The following is a 16,381-nucleotide window of genomic DNA, read 5'->3' as shown; positions in this document are numbered from 1 at the left end:
GAGGAGGAGGAGGAGGAGGGGGGGGGAGGCGGGACCTGCGCTTTTGTATTTAAAATAAATAAAATAAATAACCAGGGGAGGGAGGCGCGCAGCGCAGTGGGCTCCTTTCCCTCGCAGCCCCCCCCCCCCCCCCTTTCCCCCCCCCCCCTTCCCTTCCCTTTCCCGATGCTCTCCGATGCGGTTGCACCGCCGGGGAGGAGAGGAGGAGGAGGAGGAAGGCGAGGAGGAGGAGGAGGAGGAGGAGGAGGAGGAGGAGGAGGAAGGCCAGCGGGGGGAGCGGGTGCAGCCTGCGCGCTGCCGGGGAGCGGCGGGGCTGCGGGCGCGCAGCGAGCTCGGGCTCGGCGGTGAGTGGCAACTTCGGGGGGCGGCGGCCGCTTCTTCTGCTTCAAATACGGATTTTTCTTGTAATTTTAATATATTTTTTTTTTTTTTTTTTTATTTTTTTTTTTTTTTTTTTGGGGGGGGGGGGGAATGGGGGGTTGCCCCCGCGGTGCCCGTGCCCGCCCGGGCTCGGCTGTTGCTTCGCGGAGCTCGGAGGCTGCCAAGTCGCTCCGGACTTTTTTCTCCCCCTTCTTTCCTCTCCCCCCCACCACCCCAGCTCCCGGCTCCGACCTCCCTCCTCCCAGCCCGTCGCCATTTCTGGAGCAGGTTTTTATTATTATTATTTTATTATTATTATTATTATTTTATTATTATTATTTTGCACGGGCAGGGAAAGCCCGAAGCTGGGGGCTGCCTCCCCCTTAACCCCCCCTTCCTATTTTATTCCCCCTTTTCCAGAGCCGGGGGTGATGTCTCCCGGCTGCGGGGGGGGATGCGGGGGGCGCGGGGCCCCGGCCCGGGATGCCCCGCAGCGCCCAGGTACGGCCGCCTCGCCTTAACCCCCCCCCCGGGGCTGGATTTTTTTTTTTTGGGGGGGGGGGGGACGACACGGTGCTCCAGCACGTTTCCCGCAGAGCAGCACCCCAAAAAAAAAAATCCCTTGTCCCGTCGGGTGCGCCCCGTCGGGGGCGGGGGGGACACGGGACACACGCGGGTCCGGGCGCCCCCGGCAGCGGAGGGGGCGAGGAGGGAGCGGGGATGGGGCGGGGGGGGCAGATGGAAACCAGATGCCGGGGCAGGGACGCCCCGAGCTGCGGGGGGGCTGCGCTGACACCCCCCACTCCCACCCCCCCAGCCCCGGCCCCGCTAAAAGTGCGCCGGGAGTTCAGCGGAGCGGATCTGATAGTCGCGATCGGGCTGGCGGTAGAGCCGCGCTCCCTCTGCCCTCCCTCCCTCCTTTTCTTTCTTCCTCTTTTTTTTTTTTTTTTTTTTTGACTTTGGGGGGTTGAAAAGCCTGTTTTTTTTTTTTTTTTGTTGTTGGGAGGTTCTGGTTTTGATTAGATCAATCCTCCTTTTTTCCCCCCCCCCCCCAACCCCCCCTTTTTTTTTTTTTTTCCCCCTCTTCGCAGAGAGGAGGCTCCGAGGATCCCCTGCTGACTCCAGGCAGAGGCAGGCAGAGGCACAGGCAACTCCTGGAGCAACTGGGAGCCCCTCTCCCCACCGAGCTCCGGAGCCATGAGCAGCGCCGTGGTCCTCGCCCACCTCCCAGACCACAGCAGCAGCTTCAGGGAAGACGCCCCCCGACCCCCTGTCCCGGGGGAGGAAGGAGAAGCACCATGCCCGCCACTCGCCAGCTCGTTTCTCCCAAAAAGCCAAAGCTTCAAGGCCATGCCGGTGCCTCCTGCCCCGCGGAGGAATGAGAACGGACTCGGGGAGCCGGAGGGCAGCGCGTCCCCAGACTCCCCTCTGGCCAGATGGACCAAATCCTTGCATTCCTTGTTGGGAGATCAAGATGGTGCCTATCTTTTTCGGACCTTTCTGGAAAGGGAAAAATGTGTGGATACCTTAGACTTCTGGTTTGCCTGCAATGGCTTCAGGCAGATGGACCTTAAGGATACCAAAACTTTGCGAGTAGCCAAAGCTATTTACAAAAGGTACATCGAGAACAACAGCATCGTCTCCAAGCAGCTCAAACCTGCTACCAAGACCTACATAAGGGACAGCATCAAGAAGCAGCAGATAGATTCCATCATGTTTGATCAGGCACAGACTGAGATTCAGACTGTGATGGAGGAAAATGCTTACCAGATGTTTTTAACTTCTGATATATACCTCGAATACGTACGGAGTGGAGGAGAGAATCCCGCTTACATGAACAGCAACGGACTGGGGAGCTTAAAAGTTGTCTGTGGCTATCTCCCGACCTTGAATGAAGAAGAGGAATGGAGCTGTGCAGACTTTAAAAACAAGATCTTGCCTTCAGTAGTCGGACTATCCAGCAAGACGTTGAGGGTTACAGCGAATGTCAGAGCTACGGAAACGATCGAGAATGGATACAGGTAAGGGACCCCCTGGAAACTGTGCTTTGTTTTAACTTTAAAGACTTTGAGAGTGGTTTTCAGAAGGCTGTTGGGGTGGGAATCGAGGGGGGCTAGGAGCACGGCTGCTTCTCCATACCTCCAAACACTGGAATTTGGGGGATGTTGGCTGAGTGTGGTTTTTTTTTTTTTCCTCCTCTGCAGAGGAAAACAAGATTCTGTGCTCTGAAGCCCTATTGGCTCTTTCAGTTCTCTTGTAGATCAAAAACTTCATAGCAGCTATGTCCTCCGGACATACGGTAATTATTGGTTCAACTTTCAAACCTATTAAGAGCAGTAGTAGAGTGGATCATAGAGACACATGAATAATGTAACCTACCAGTTCCCCAACTGCACCATCAACCGGTGTTTAACGATGTTGGTTATGTGGGAAGCAATTGTGCGGTCGTGGAGGAGGAAATGTGTGCAGTCACTGCATCAAACTCTGCAACTTGGGCAGAATCAGCTTTTATTTTGACTCTGTGTGTGTGTGATGTGCAGCCTCTCCATCGTGTTGGGTGTTGGTGTTGTGTCAAAGCCATCTAGGGTGGCTCTGAGCCAATGTGTGCAGGAGGATGCTTAAAATTGGAGTGTCTAAGGTAGTAGAGGCGTTCCAGGTGTAGAGCAGTAGATCTTAGGTAGGTCTTTGGTGCTCTCTTGTTGGCAGTGAGCTCAGTTAAGCTCGTTAAGAGGTGTTTGTGTCAAGTGGGAGCTGATGAGGACGCAGGGACCTTGCGTGGTGACAGGGTGTCCTTGTGCCCTGGTCCCGGGGTGCGTCTGCATTGCCAGACCCTTCTCTTTTGTTGGAAATGTTGGTGGCACAGCAGTGCGAGGGTGAGGAAAGTGAGAGCCATCTCGAAGTGAAGGGGGGGATGGGGAAGAGAGGCTCTGATGAGCAAATGATGAGTTGTATAATCCTCTGAAAATGTATTCTTTCCTCTCCCCACCCTTGCCATAAATGTGGATTGTTGAATCAGGGCTGAGAGGAGAGGGCTCTGCTGCAGATGTGCGCTCTCCTCCGCCGGCCCGGGAGCCTGGGGGTTGGTATGGTGAGTGTTTGACATCTCGTTTACAGGAATTTTGAGAGTGTGTCTGTGATTCATGGACATCAAAGGGCATCAGGCTTCTCCCGGGGAGGCTTTGCTGGAGCGCGCCCTCCTCTCCTGCCCCTGGAGAGCTTCCAGCTGTGCCGGGTTTCCTGGTGCTGAGCCGTGGGGCACTGGGAGGCTCCCGTTGCCCAGGAGGGTGCTGTGGAGCCAGAGGCCTCTTTGGTCCTCTCCCTGCCCTGGAGGCTCTCCTGGCAGCAGAGGGGGTGGAGGTGCTGGGCGCGGGGGACGGACAGAAGGGATGCGCTGCATCCCGGCACGGCCTCTGGACCCCTCCTGCTGGGGGTGTGCGGGGGGGGGCAATGCTGGCAGCTGGTCTGTGGAGGACTTGGGTTTTGGGATCCTCATCTCGTGCCTGAGTGTTGCTGCCTGAGCATCTGCTGTTCTCCAGAACTTGGTTTGAACTGCTGCCCTTCGCTGGCTTTCCAGGAGGGGGATGTTTGATGCTTTTATCTCTGAGCCTTTGTTGGGATTCAGAGCTGGAAGGGCTTGGCTGTATGTTCTACTAGAGCTGCAGGCCCTGCTAAACCCACATGTGCCTTGTCCAGGAGAGCTCTTGCAGCGCCGTGGCTGCTTGCCTGATTAGTGCTGGGCTTTTTTCCTTTTCTTTTTTTTTTTTTTCCCCTCTTTCTTTTCTTTTTTTGTCCAGGGATTAATGCAGCTTGCTCCTCACATGTCAGATCTACCCTCCTAGGACATTAGGTAGTGCGTTTTGCTTTGATCACCTTCTGTTGAATTTCCAGGAGCTTTTGCTCTCCATGGGGCCAAGAGATCTCAATGCAAAGAGAGGGAGGTCAAGCTGAGATGCTGCTCAGTTCCTCCCCGAGCGATCCGTTTGTGAAGCCACTTGTGCGTGCATGTGCTCCAAGCTGATGAGCATATGGATGGGTTATCTCTCATCACTCAGCATTTAGGATCGCGTCTAGGATTGGAGCTGAAGCTTGCACAAAGTCTTTCCTGGTGAGTGGCCAAACCACACCTCCCTCCTCATGTGTGTGATGGAATTAAGGAATTTCTGCTCAGTGTGCTCTGGTTTTGAAGGGCTGTGCAGGCTCTGGCCATTCGCTTCGGTGGGTTTCAATGTGATTATCCCAGCGAAAGCCGGGAGCGCCGGGCTGAGCCCACCTGATGGTGGGAGCAGAGTGATCTCAGGCTAGCCCAGTGTTTGGATGGGAGACCACCTGGGAATCCCAGGGCATGGAGTCACGGCCAAAACCATGGCAAACAGGAGGGCACAGAAACCGGACCAGCTGAAAGACTTTGTTTGGCCCCAGCCCCGGTGATGGACAGGAACAGGAGATGTGAAAACACAGCGTTTGCACCTGGGTGGGGAGCAGGCGAATGCAAACTGCTGGTTGTATATTTGGAGCCCTAATACGGGGAAGATTTTACATGCAGAACCTCCCTCTTGTCCTTCCAGGCGACTCCCCTTCCCTCTGGGCTGTGGTGTGGTTAAAACTGGCCTCCCCACGCTGTGCTGGACCTGGCCCCATGCTCCAGGAATTCCAGCTATTATTTATACGCGCTTCTAAATTTATCACGCACGACTTTGTGTACACAGAGGGCTCCTCTTCCTTTGCAGTGCCGCTGGGTAACGTGGTTTTGTTCAGTCCAAGGTGGACTCATCTGCCTCCCATTAGGGCTCTAACATCAGTGGGACTGGCCTTGCTTGGGGAAGGCTGGGGCTTGCAGATGGCCTTCTGCCGGCTCCCAGTGCTTCCTGGCCTTTGAAAGGACCCGCCGGTGCAGCTCCTTGTGTGTGAAGTTATTGGAACCAAGTTTGGCTTCAATTATCAAACTAAATGATGCCATTGTAAAGCTATGCTCCAAGCGGTGTTCTACAATTAGAGCATGGAAGCTGTGATTAACATAGTTGTGTTAAAATATACTTTTTTTTTTTTTCAGGTTTGTGCATGTGTGGTTTTTTTCCCTTTTTTTTTTAATGTTTTTAAACCCATGGTTGCCAAGTGATGTTTGTCCCAAGAAAACACTTAATGAGATTCAATTTTGCCTCCAACTGCTCCTTGTACATTTTCTCTCTCTCTGTATAAGTCTGTGGCTTGACCTGCCCCAGTGCTTTTATTTCTAAGAATCAGAGTTTGACAAGGAAAAAACCCAAACAACCCCACACTCTGAAATTGCACCCTCATAACAGGGGCTACAAGCAGGAGCCCCTGAAATTTTCATGGCATTATAATACCTCTGATATGGCCATTGCCTAACATAGCAGAGAGAGAGAGAGTTACATGCTGTGTGTCATCACATCAAGATAAGAATAGGCTGAGAAACATCAGACATTCTCCTTGAAGCTCCAGAGCAACTGCTACCTGACAGCTGAAAACACTTTGCATATTGAGTTTGGAGCTGGGCTGTGTTTGTGTGTGCAGCATCTGTGGCAGGAGACCACCGCTTTCCCTGGAATTTAAAACCCTCGCAGGCAACTTGATGCATCTGGGTGCAATTACTGGAGTAAGGTGGTCAAATTAAAAAGGAAAAAAAAAAAAATTTAAACTTAGCGAAACACCCCCCACTGATTTTCTTGAAGGATGGGGGGGACTTCTGTGGAGCAGTGTTGGTTGAGGGAGGGGGGAGGACTTTAAAAATATGTCAGCTTTAGGGGTTTGTTTTTTGGTTTTGGTTGTGGGTTTTTTTGTCCGTGAGGTGTTGGTAGGTGAGTGATGCTGCAGCCCAGTACTGAGGGGAAGATGAGTTGGTTCTGGCCACTTTCTCTAATTATATCTTTGGGCACACCTCCTCTCCCTGTGCTGTATCCATACGGACCCGCTGCCTCCGCCCCCACCTCAGCCTCCCCAGCAGTCCTGGAAGAACAACATGGCAAACCAGCCCTCCTGGAAGAGACCAGGGGTGACAGGCACCTCCAGCAAGGCCATGGTCCTGTTCTGGGGAGCATCCTGCACCCCTGAGCATTGTGGTCCTCAGATGCACTCTCACGACCTGAGATGGTTTCAAATCAAGAAATTGGAAGAGCTGCATCCCTTATATGTTGACCCAAAAGCCCACCAAGGACCTAGGAAGGGGTTTTGGGCCTGCACATCCCCCTGAACCAGAGTAGAAGCCTACGTGGTTTTTAGAGGAACTTTCTTGTAGTAGTAGTGGGATAACTTCGCTTTCGCCCACATGTGGAATTAATTTATCTTTAAAGATTTAACTTCTTTCCTGTGGCATTCCTTACTATCTCTTTTTTTTGATTCTTCTTCTTCTTCCCAGATATATATTTTTTAACATCTTGATCTCCCCATCAGAAATGCCTTGGCCTCCTTGGAAAGGAATGCAGCCCCGGCTGGGCTGAATACCTGCCTGCAGCCAGCCCCTCACTGCTCATACCAGAGGCCCATCTTCCCCACTGTGCTTCCCTCTCCTTTTTCCCTTTTTTTATTTTTTTCCTTTCCTTCCCCCCCCTTTTTTTTTTTTTTTTTTTGTTTAAGCCTTTGTGGGGGCTCCAGTGTTTGGTGCTAGGCCCACTGTGTGCCTGGGTGCTGGTGAGGGATGGAGATGGAGAGTGGGGAGGTGGGAGGACATTGCTGTCACTTAAACCCAGCTGGTCCCTCCAGCCCCAGGGGGGCAGGGAGGTGGAAAGCTCATTAAAAAAAAACCTGCCAAGCCTGCTGGCACATTCCTTAGGCCCCCAAGTCCTGGGCAAGTGGCCCTAATTATTAAAATCAGCAGTCCTTATCAGATGACAAGGCCTTTTGCTTTGATATACAAAGGCAGAAGCTTAACAACCCCATCCTGCCCTGGAAGAGGAACAAAATGTGCACCTTAACATGTGGTTTTCAAACCTCCCTGCATAATCCCCTTATCACCTGCCAAGATATGTATATTGATCCTGGCTGGGAAGTTAGAGTGATGGGAGGCATTGGGCAGGGGGATGCCCAAGTCCCACCCCGTGCAGTGACCCTGCCACACTCCATCACAGCCCGTGTCACCCGTCTGCTCTTGGGTGCTCAGCTCAAAACATCCAGGCTGGGCTTTGGGTTTGCTTCTCCAGGTGAAGCCAAAGGTGTTGGTATCCATCACCCACGTGCCCATTAATGCAACCTGCTGTGTCTGTCCTCACATCCCCATCCACCCTATGCACAGAAACACAAGTTGGACAAGGAGGAGGTTCTCCTAAAAACTGGCCCTTTTTTTTTTTTTTGTGTTTTTGTAATGCCAGGAAGGTGGTACCCAGCTTTGGGAGGTCAAGCCTGGGACAGCAGGTCTCAGCCCTGTCTGTGCCTCTGACACATGGGGGCCCTGCCCCAGGAGTTCCAGGCAGTTCTCCTGTTTCAGGGAACTGAGATACCAATAACTTTTCATTCCCAAAGGGACCCTAATTCTTGTCTTCACAGTACACTTAAGCGTCATTAGCTGGTTCCTCGTGGCTTTCAGTGGGACTTGAGCTGCGAACTTCTTGGTCTTTTCCCTGCTGATGCCAACAGCAAAAATCCTGCTGACCTCAGCAGTGCAGCACCAAGCTTTAAGGACATCAAGCTTTAGGTTTTAGAAGGTATCAAAGTACTTAGAGGTCCTTCCTGGGATTTCCTGGAGCACTTTAGAAAACGCTAAAAGCGACATGTTTAAAGTTGGAATTTGAGTGTGTTTAGACAGAGGGTGTCCTGGTTTGGACAGAGGGCGTCCTGGTTTGGACAGAGGACGTCCTGGTTTGGACAGAGGGCGTCCTGGTTGCTGTTGCCCTGAGAAGCGGATGGTTGGTTCGCTCTGAAGAGATGGAGCAGGCAGTGAACGTGGTTCTCATGAGGAGAGTGCTTCCATGAAGCCTGAGACTGGCTGGTAGCTCAATTCCTGTTCTGCTTGTCCCTAGGTCCTTCAAGAGGAATGACCCTGTTAACCCATACCACGTGAACTCTGGCTATGTCTTTGCCCCAGCGACCAGCGCGAACGACAGCGAGATCTCCAGCGATGCCCTGACAGACGACTCCATGTCGATGACGGACAGCAGCGTGTAAGTACCTGCTGCTGGTCCTTTTGGGGTGTGCTGATGCACTGTGGGGCTTAGGGGAGTGATGGGTCCGGGGTCATCACCCCACTCCTGCTCCTGGAGGTGGGTGCAGGGCACAGCAGCCTCTCTCCTCATCCCGTCGCCGCAGGTATCGGATGCAGTGGAATAATGGATCCCTCTATTGCCATTTTGCAACTGCAGCTGAGCAAACATGTTTTGCCCTCGCTGATGGTGACTAACCGGAGGAGTGCATCTGCCTGAGCCTTTGTCTTAAGGCCAGGCTTCCTTAACTAGTTATCAGTCATCAAAGAGAAGGAGATTACTTCCTGTAGGAAGTACTTTCTGTAATTAACGTTTGTCATTAATGTCAGAGGGTACATTAATAGGGCCAGTGACCTGAAGGGGCAAATAGCTGCTCGTTTAGTGTGGCTGGGGCAGTCTTCAAAGAGCTGTTTGAGTGGAGCTGCATGGATCAGGTCTGGGTGTTTCAGGAGCACAGGGAGGAGAGATGATGCTGTGGCTGAGCCCAGGAGTTGCAGGATTTGGCTTCTCCTGGTTGCTGAGAAGTGTGCAGCTGGGAGCAAGGGGTTTGACTGTCAGTTTGCTTTCCCCAGCGGAAGAGAAATGGTGCTTTTGTGTCTGTAAAGGAGACAGTGAGGCTCACTTAGTGCTCTTAAGGACCATTTTCTTCAGCTGAGCAGAAGGCAGATGTTGCTGTTTGTGTTTCATGATCTTCACTTAAACTAGTGCTCCAGAAAGGCCCACCTGTGAGCAGAGTGCTGCATTCCTGGTCTTAGTCTTGAAACTTCTCCAATGTCTCTGTCAGACATGTCCAGTGGTCCCTGTGTACTCCTTGGAGAGGCTTGCATGCTGGGTTTTTAAAGTCAACATGTGTGATGATACACAACGGAAAACAGGATTTACCAAAAATCCTTGATGCATAAACAAAAGCTGCCTTTTTTTTCCTTAAATGCACATGTGTGTTTTGAACTGATATTACAGAAAAAAAATAGTTTGTTGTCCCACCAGATTCCCCTATTGAACAATATTGGCATTAAATAAAAGAGCTGAATCATAGGGTGACTTCTTTATTTCTTCTTACTGGCTCTGGTTGTATGTGATCATGTGTCAACAGAGCATTCATTGGGTTAGTCATTTCTGGACCAGTGTAGGGTCACTTGGGATTCACAGGGCTAGGATTATACCCTCTCTTCACAGCAATGCCAATTGTAGGCCTTATACAGATGAGAGCACTGAGTGAGAAATAAAGTGCATGGTGGATGAAAGGCTTAACTGAATCGCTTTCAGCCCATTGTTAGTCCAGGGGAGCTTAGCGGGGATGAGAGGGCAGCAGCCCGCTTTGAAATTTGCTTGAACAAGTGAATAGGAGCTCCCCATAAAGCAGCGCCTGAAAGGAGCTGCCTGTTTTTTCCTGCCGTAACAATGGCCCGCGCAGGCTGTGAGAGTTTGGGGAAGCTTGGCTGATTAAACTGCCCGCAGCTCCAGGTTGGGGGGCGGCGGGAGGCCTGGGGAGGTGGCAGAAAGGAATATTTCCTGCTGCAGAACCGGCATCCCCCCCCCCCCGCCCCCTTCGAGCCACAGCCAGGAGCACACCGGGGTGTTAGGTGGTTCTCTTGGAAGTGGGAGAGGTAAACTGGCAGGTTTGGAGGCTGGGCTTGAAGTTAAGGCTGATGTAAAACTTCCTTTGCAGAGGGGAAGGGCTGATGCCAAGGTTGCAGGGGAGCAGTTGGGATTCACAGGCTCTCCTGGCACACGCCTCTGCTGGATGCTGGAGATGCTGGGGGTGTGTTGGGGGCACACAAACCCCCCCTGGGTGAGCCCAGGTGCTACCCCCTTGTAACTGAGTTTATTCTGTTCCATCAGTGTGAATGCAAATTACTTCTTTTGGCTTATATTGGTATCAACTGAAGAGGAAAAACTTGTTCTGGAAAAGTCTGTCAGACATGGCAATAAACTGAATTTGTTTTGTTTTGTTTTTTTTTTTAAATAAATCTAAATCTGAACTGCACTGGAATTGGGAGAAATCTTCAAATAATGCATAATCTGCCTTTTTTATTTTATTCCAGATGCCAGGTATCAGTCTGTCCCTATATATATTTTGTAATAGCCACAAAGCATCATGCAAATTTATATTTCCATTTCTTGATTTGGGGGGTGGGGGGTGGAGGAAAGGGGATTTTTTTTTTTTATTTGCTTATATCTTATTTATGGATTTACTTTGGACACAGGGGAATGCTGCTGAGCAAACTTCAAATATTACCTTATCTTACAAACCAGGCTTTTGATGTTGGCAAGATCAGAGGCTTGTTTCAGAGCCGTTGCCAAATGAAGATGGGAGTGAATGCATATGCGCATGAGTCTGATATTTCAAAGCAGTAGTAAAACTACATTCAGGTTAGGTCAGGCACATCTGAGTCAAAAGGCTAAGATAATTGGCTCAGCTTAAATGGCAGCTGACTGGGTAGAAGACTTCAAACTAGTGTTTCCCCCAGAAACAGATTGGCTTAGCCCCAGCCTGGTTAGCTGAACTGTTTATAATTAAACTCTACTATTTAGTGCCTCAACTCTGTAGCTCTTCAGCCACAGCTTTTAGTAGCCAAGGAAGGGAGTGCAAATGTTGGTTGTTGGAGCAGGGGGAGAGGTGGCACCTGGAGAGCTGGGGTTAGTTAACCCTTGTCCTGCTCTGAACCCTCTGGCCAAGCTCAGCTCTTTCATTTCAGAGGTGCTTTCTCCTGGTTGGGGGGGATCTGCTCCAGTGTCAGGATTCCCCCTGTCTCCCATATCTCCTGCTGGGCTGATCCTGGCTCCAGCTCCATCCATTTGACCCTCCTGCAGTCAGGGATCACTCGTTGGTCATCCCTTTGACACTGGCCTTGCCCATTTTCCCCATTTTCTGTGAAAACAAAGTGGCTGCTAAAGTCCCTCCCCATTCCCCAGGCTGACTTTCCCAGGCTGCTCCACTGCCTTCCCATCCCAGGGAAGTACCTCTGGCTTTTTTTAATTCTGCACGTTGTTACAAGTTGCAGAACTCTTCTGCCAAGGCAGGGCTGTGGAAGGAGCGAGCAGGAGGTTTGATGTGGGGCTCTCCAGTGCAACCAGAGGAATTTTAGGGGGAAGGAGCAGTTTTTGTATCAACCTGAACGAGGGTAAATCTCAAGTAGAGGAGCTGGGTCAGCGTTGCTTTTCCTCCTCCTTTACAAGCCACCCTGCCTGGGAATATCACAAGTCCCTGCTCCTGCCCCATAGCCTGTCCAGGACTGTCCCTTTGGGCAGAGGTGTCCTCCTGGAGCTGGCAGCTTGGGGATACCCCACAAGGAGATGTGCTCCCAGCCTGGTGGCCACAGCAGAGGGGGTTGGGGACAGCATCTTGTCCTTGCAGACCTGGAGGGAGGTGGGCAGTGGAGGAGGGCTACAGGACTCCCTGTTGTCCCTGGTCATGTCCTTGGGTGCCCTGTGGTGGACACACAGGCCTTCAGCTGCTTCCCTGTGCCTCCCAGCTGGCCTCTTGGACTGCCATGGGTAGAGGACACCTCCTCTTCCATGTGTGTTAGTGGGATTAATCCCATTTGTTCATATGCATGTGACATGGTCATGCTGGCATTTTTACTTACTTTTAAAATACCTGTTTTACTGGGTATTCCCTATATTGAAGGTCTTCCCTAAGAGACCCTTGTCTTGGTAAGCCTCAGTTAACACAGGCATCTCTGAAGGTAGAGGTTGTTTGCTTTTCACCTTAGAATTGCTTTTCCCCCATCCTCCCCCAAAGCTAAGGCATGTTATGTGCTCCAAGAAAAGTTGCCCCATGGGTTTGTGGAGCAGAAATGCTCGGAGGCCTTCATGGAGAGCGTGGAGAGGTCCTTGGTGGCCACCAGTGGCTGTGGTTGGTGGCCATGGCTGGCTGTGTTGGCCTTTGTGTGCTGGGCTGCTCCCCCAGAAAGGCCTCAGAGCCCCATATTGTGCAGTGGGGACATGAGGACAGTCAGCTCCTTTCACTTGCCATGTCACATGTGCTCATAAACCGTGTCCAGAGGAGGCCGATGTTCATCTTGTGGCATCAAGGGCCTCTTCTGTGGTCCCAGCATGCTCGTTTTTCTTACAAAAGTTTTTCCAAGTCTATTAAAATGAAATTGTTCTGATCCTTCACTCCAGGCTTCGCAGCTTAATCCTGCTCATTAAAAACAATTTAATGGCAACTGGATGCTTTTTGGCCAAGATCTTCACAAAGCTCTGCCCGTAGCATGCCTCAAACTTGGAGTGATCTGATCCTCCTCCTCAAGAGAAGGGACGTGGTGTTCTCTGGGAACACTTCTTGTCTCTGGCTGTGTGTCGGCGTGTGCCCACCACCCCTGTGGCCACAGGAGGGGACATGCTGGGACGCTGTGCCACGTTGGCTCCTGTGGCAGCAGCGTGGGGCCGCCGCTGTCTGCTGGGCTGCCACAGCTCCTCCTCGGGCAGAAGCTATTTTCTGTGCTCAGGAGATGAGTCAGGTGTGGGGGCAGGTGGATGAAAGGGCTGGGACCGGAGATCAAGGTTATTCAGCCAGTCTGAGGGAAGGGGTGGAATTAGACATTCAGGATCTCCAGGCATGCTCTTCCGGCTGGCCCCGCTGTCTCTGGAAGGCCCTTTAATCCCAACTGGGGTAATTTTTTGCGTGGCCGGGTGAAGATACCCCACGGTGCCTGGAGCTGGGTGTGCAGGGGGCTGTTCCCTCTGGAGCTGCTTGCCTGGTCTCTCTCCTTGTGGTTTCCTGGCCGGGAGCAGTGGTGGCTGAAGGGAGCAGTGTCCTGGCCAGAGGGTCCGTGCTCATGCCTTGAGGTGTCCTGTGCTGGCCAACCTGAGGGCAGGAGAAACATCCTGGATCTTAAGTAGGGGTAGAGATAGGGAGCAGCCTCTGGGTGGCCATCCATCCCCATCCTCTTCCTTCTTGTTTCCACTGTGCCAACACTCTGTGGGCTGTTTCAGAGCTTGAGGGACATTGTGGTCCTAGAGTATAATTTGGTGGGGAAAAAGCAACAAAAATAAAGGTCAGAAGCAGAAGCCTGGCGTTGGACGGGCCTTCCTGTAAGATACCTTGGAAGTGAAGCTGATGGGATCTTTGGGCGTCTTCCCATGTGGAGTTGCCTTCAGCTTTTGAGCTTTTGCCTAATTACTGCACATCCATGTAATGGTGACACAGGCATTTCCCACACCACCAGATACTCGAGGCTTCAGGTGACATCCAGAGGGCTCAGCACCTCTGGGAATGAGGGCCTGCAGCGTGGCTGCGTGGTTCCAGGGGGGATGGAGAGGTGTCTCAGAGCATGGGGACAACCCTAGCTGATGGTGGCCTCTCTTCCATGTGCAGAGATGGGATCCCCCCGTACAGAATTGGGAGCAAGAAGCAGCTCCAGCGGGAAATGCATCGGAGCGTCAAGGCCAACGGTCAAGTTTCTCTACCTCATTTTCCGGTGAGTTCAGGTGGGAGCTGCAGGTTCTGGGTGGGCCGTGGGAAATGCTGGGGTTGGGACCACGCACATGTGGAGGGAAGGGAGCAGGGGAGGGGGAGCATTTCCATCCCAACTTGATGCCAGAGCAGAAATGCTTCAGAGTGTTGAGCAGGAGCCATGTGCTCTCAGCATCGTTCCAAAAACCTGCTTGTGTACAGTCACATCTTGGGTCTTCCCTGAAACCAGGTGCTAATTAAGGCTCTGAATTTGTCCTTCTGGTCTAAATCCAAGTGGAGATGCCCTGGTTGGGTCTAGTGAGGTCCTTGGCTCTGGCCATCACCTCGACACCTCCACGGTGCTGAGCAGAGCAGGGCTTGGCCCCATGTGCATTGATGGTGGCCACCAAGAGCTGGTGGGGAGCAGGATCTCCCAAAACAGACACTGGCAGCAGATCCGTGCCTGGCTTTGAGGGGATCTGATGTGTGGTGTTGCTCTGCTCTTGAAAATTAACTCACTGACTTGCTAATTCAGTTGCCTCGCAGACTCCCGATTCCTGCAGTGAATAAACTGTTTACACAGACAAGTATAAACTTATCTTGTCTTCAGATTAATATGCTAAAATTCCTCTTTCTGCTGTCTTAAGCAGCAAGAAGTCATAGATGATATTTCTGTTGGAGGGGGGGCTTGGTTTATGTGGTTTTTCTTTTTGGTATTTTTTTTCCCCTTCCTTCCTAAAGAAAGTTCTACAGCCTGAGCTTGTAAATTAGATTATTTTGTCCCAGGGCGTGCAAATCGACTTTCTCTGTAAGGCAGTGCTTTGATCAGGGACTGAATAGAGCCAGCTTGTGTAAGAGTGACAATTTCCAGCAGAGTGGCCTTTTTCTACCCTCACATCATTTCTGGAGCTAAGTGGTTGCCGGAGAGAGGCCCCACCTCATCTGGTGGGTAGTATGTGAAAGAGTTGGCAGTTCAGCTTTCTGCTTTTGGGAGGGGGAAAAGAGGGAGAGTGGGGGCGAGGAGTGGGGTGCGTGGGGATGGCAGGAGGGAGGGCAGAGTCGAGTGGGTGGTTTCTTTTTCCTCTTTTTTTTTTTTTTCCCTCCCCTTTTCCTGCCATGTTTGCTTCTTTTGGCAGAAATTCGCGTTTTGCCTTTTTATATTCTGCACTTGATTTGGAGATGTTCCCTTTTTCCCTTGATAGATCTGCTTGAGGCAGCCAAGCTCAGCAGTGTAGCACCGCTAGCCTGCAGCAGCTTTCTTCATTTTTTGTACAAAGGGGGGGGGGGGGGGGGGGAAGAGATCTAGGACACTGTTGAGACAACACTACCTCAAAGGTGCCCAGTGTGTAGCCAGGAAATAAATTACCAGCACTTCTCTGATCTGCAACCGTTTGACTTCTTTTTTTTTTTTTTCCCTTTTTTTTTTCTCCTTTCCCTTTTTTTCTCCCCCATCTTATTTTTTTTAATTTCCAACTCCTTTCTGTTTATACTCACTTTATTCCTTTAGTTAAAGTCTCTCCCTCCCACCTCAGAGGTTTTTTTTTTTTTTTCTTTTTTTTTTTTGATGTTTGACAACAGTCTTTGAAGATTTTCTACTTCAGAGTAGCTACTGATGGGCTGGTTGTACTACAGAGAGAACAAGCGGGGTTCCTCAGAGTGCGACCAACTGCTCCTGCCGAAGGCAAACGCTGGTGGGGAGGATGTCACTCCATGAGGCCACAGCACTAGCTCATAAAAATCCAGAGCAGACCATGCCTAGTTGCGGTCGTCTTTTCATCCAAACATGGAGACACAACAAGCGTAGCGGGGCCGGCGATGCCGCCGCGGCAAAGCGCCCGCGCCCCGCGCCGCCCGCTAAACATGCCTTGTGCCTTCTGTCCCCGCTCCTTGTAGAGGACCCACCGTCTTCCCAAGGAGATGACCCCGGTGGAGCCAGCTGCCTTCGCCGCCGAGCTCATTTCCCGGCTGGAGAAGCTGAAGCAGGAGCAGGAAACCATGGACTGTCTGGAGGAGAGGCTGCAGCAGATCAAGGAGGTAGGAGGATTAGCCTTCCCGGGGCTGGGCAGAGCTCCACGTGCCACCTGGCTGGGGGCGGGAGGGGGCCGGGAGGAAGGCGTTGGGATCGCGCTGTGGTTCGTGAGCCAGTGGGGGGCACATCCTGGCACATGCCCCGCCGGCTCCTCGTCCCCTTCCATTCATTCCCTGCCATCACTTGTCTGGCAGGACGAGGAGAAGGAGGGTTCCGAGCTCCCTGCCAGCCTGCAGAGCAGTCGGGAGATGGTGAACCCCCAGCACCCCCAGCACCCACTCTCGCTCCTGCCCTCGGGCAGCTACGAGGAGGACCCCCAGGCCATCCTGGACGAGCACCTCTCCCGCGTGCTGAAGACCCCTGGCTGCCAGTCGCCCGGCATGGGCCGGCACAGCCCCCGCGCCCGCTCCCCCGACCGCCTGCCCATGGGCAAGCTGCTGC

The 16,381-nt window shown here is 52.1% G+C and overlaps 1 protein-coding gene across 1 annotated transcript in view; it reads left to right on the top strand.

Moving 5' to 3' along the window:
* The first annotated feature begins 276 nt into the window (after positions 1–276).
* The window catches only part of AXIN2 (axin 2), a 25,192-nt gene continuing 9,087 nt past the window's right edge, over positions 277–16,381 (top strand). Inside the window, 7 exon segments of the mRNA XM_027654551.1 lie at positions 277–344; positions 1,452–2,381; positions 8,331–8,471; positions 13,834–13,936; positions 15,805–15,945; positions 16,135–16,375; positions 16,378–16,381. The exon segment at positions 16,378–16,381 is cut by the window's right edge and continues 90 nt beyond it. Coding sequence (XP_027510352.1) covers positions 1,558–2,381; positions 8,331–8,471; positions 13,834–13,936; positions 15,805–15,945; positions 16,135–16,375; positions 16,378–16,381 — 1,454 coding nt within the window. The 5' untranslated portion in view covers positions 277–344; positions 1,452–1,557.

This window comes from Corapipo altera, unplaced genomic scaffold (assembly GCF_003945725.1).
Source record: "Corapipo altera isolate COAL_440 unplaced genomic scaffold, ASM394572v1 343, whole genome shotgun sequence".
Lineage (NCBI taxonomy): Eukaryota > Metazoa > Chordata > Aves > Passeriformes > Pipridae > Corapipo > Corapipo altera.
Note: the sequence above shows the minus strand (reverse complement) of the source record. Positions and strands in the feature narration are given on the sequence as shown.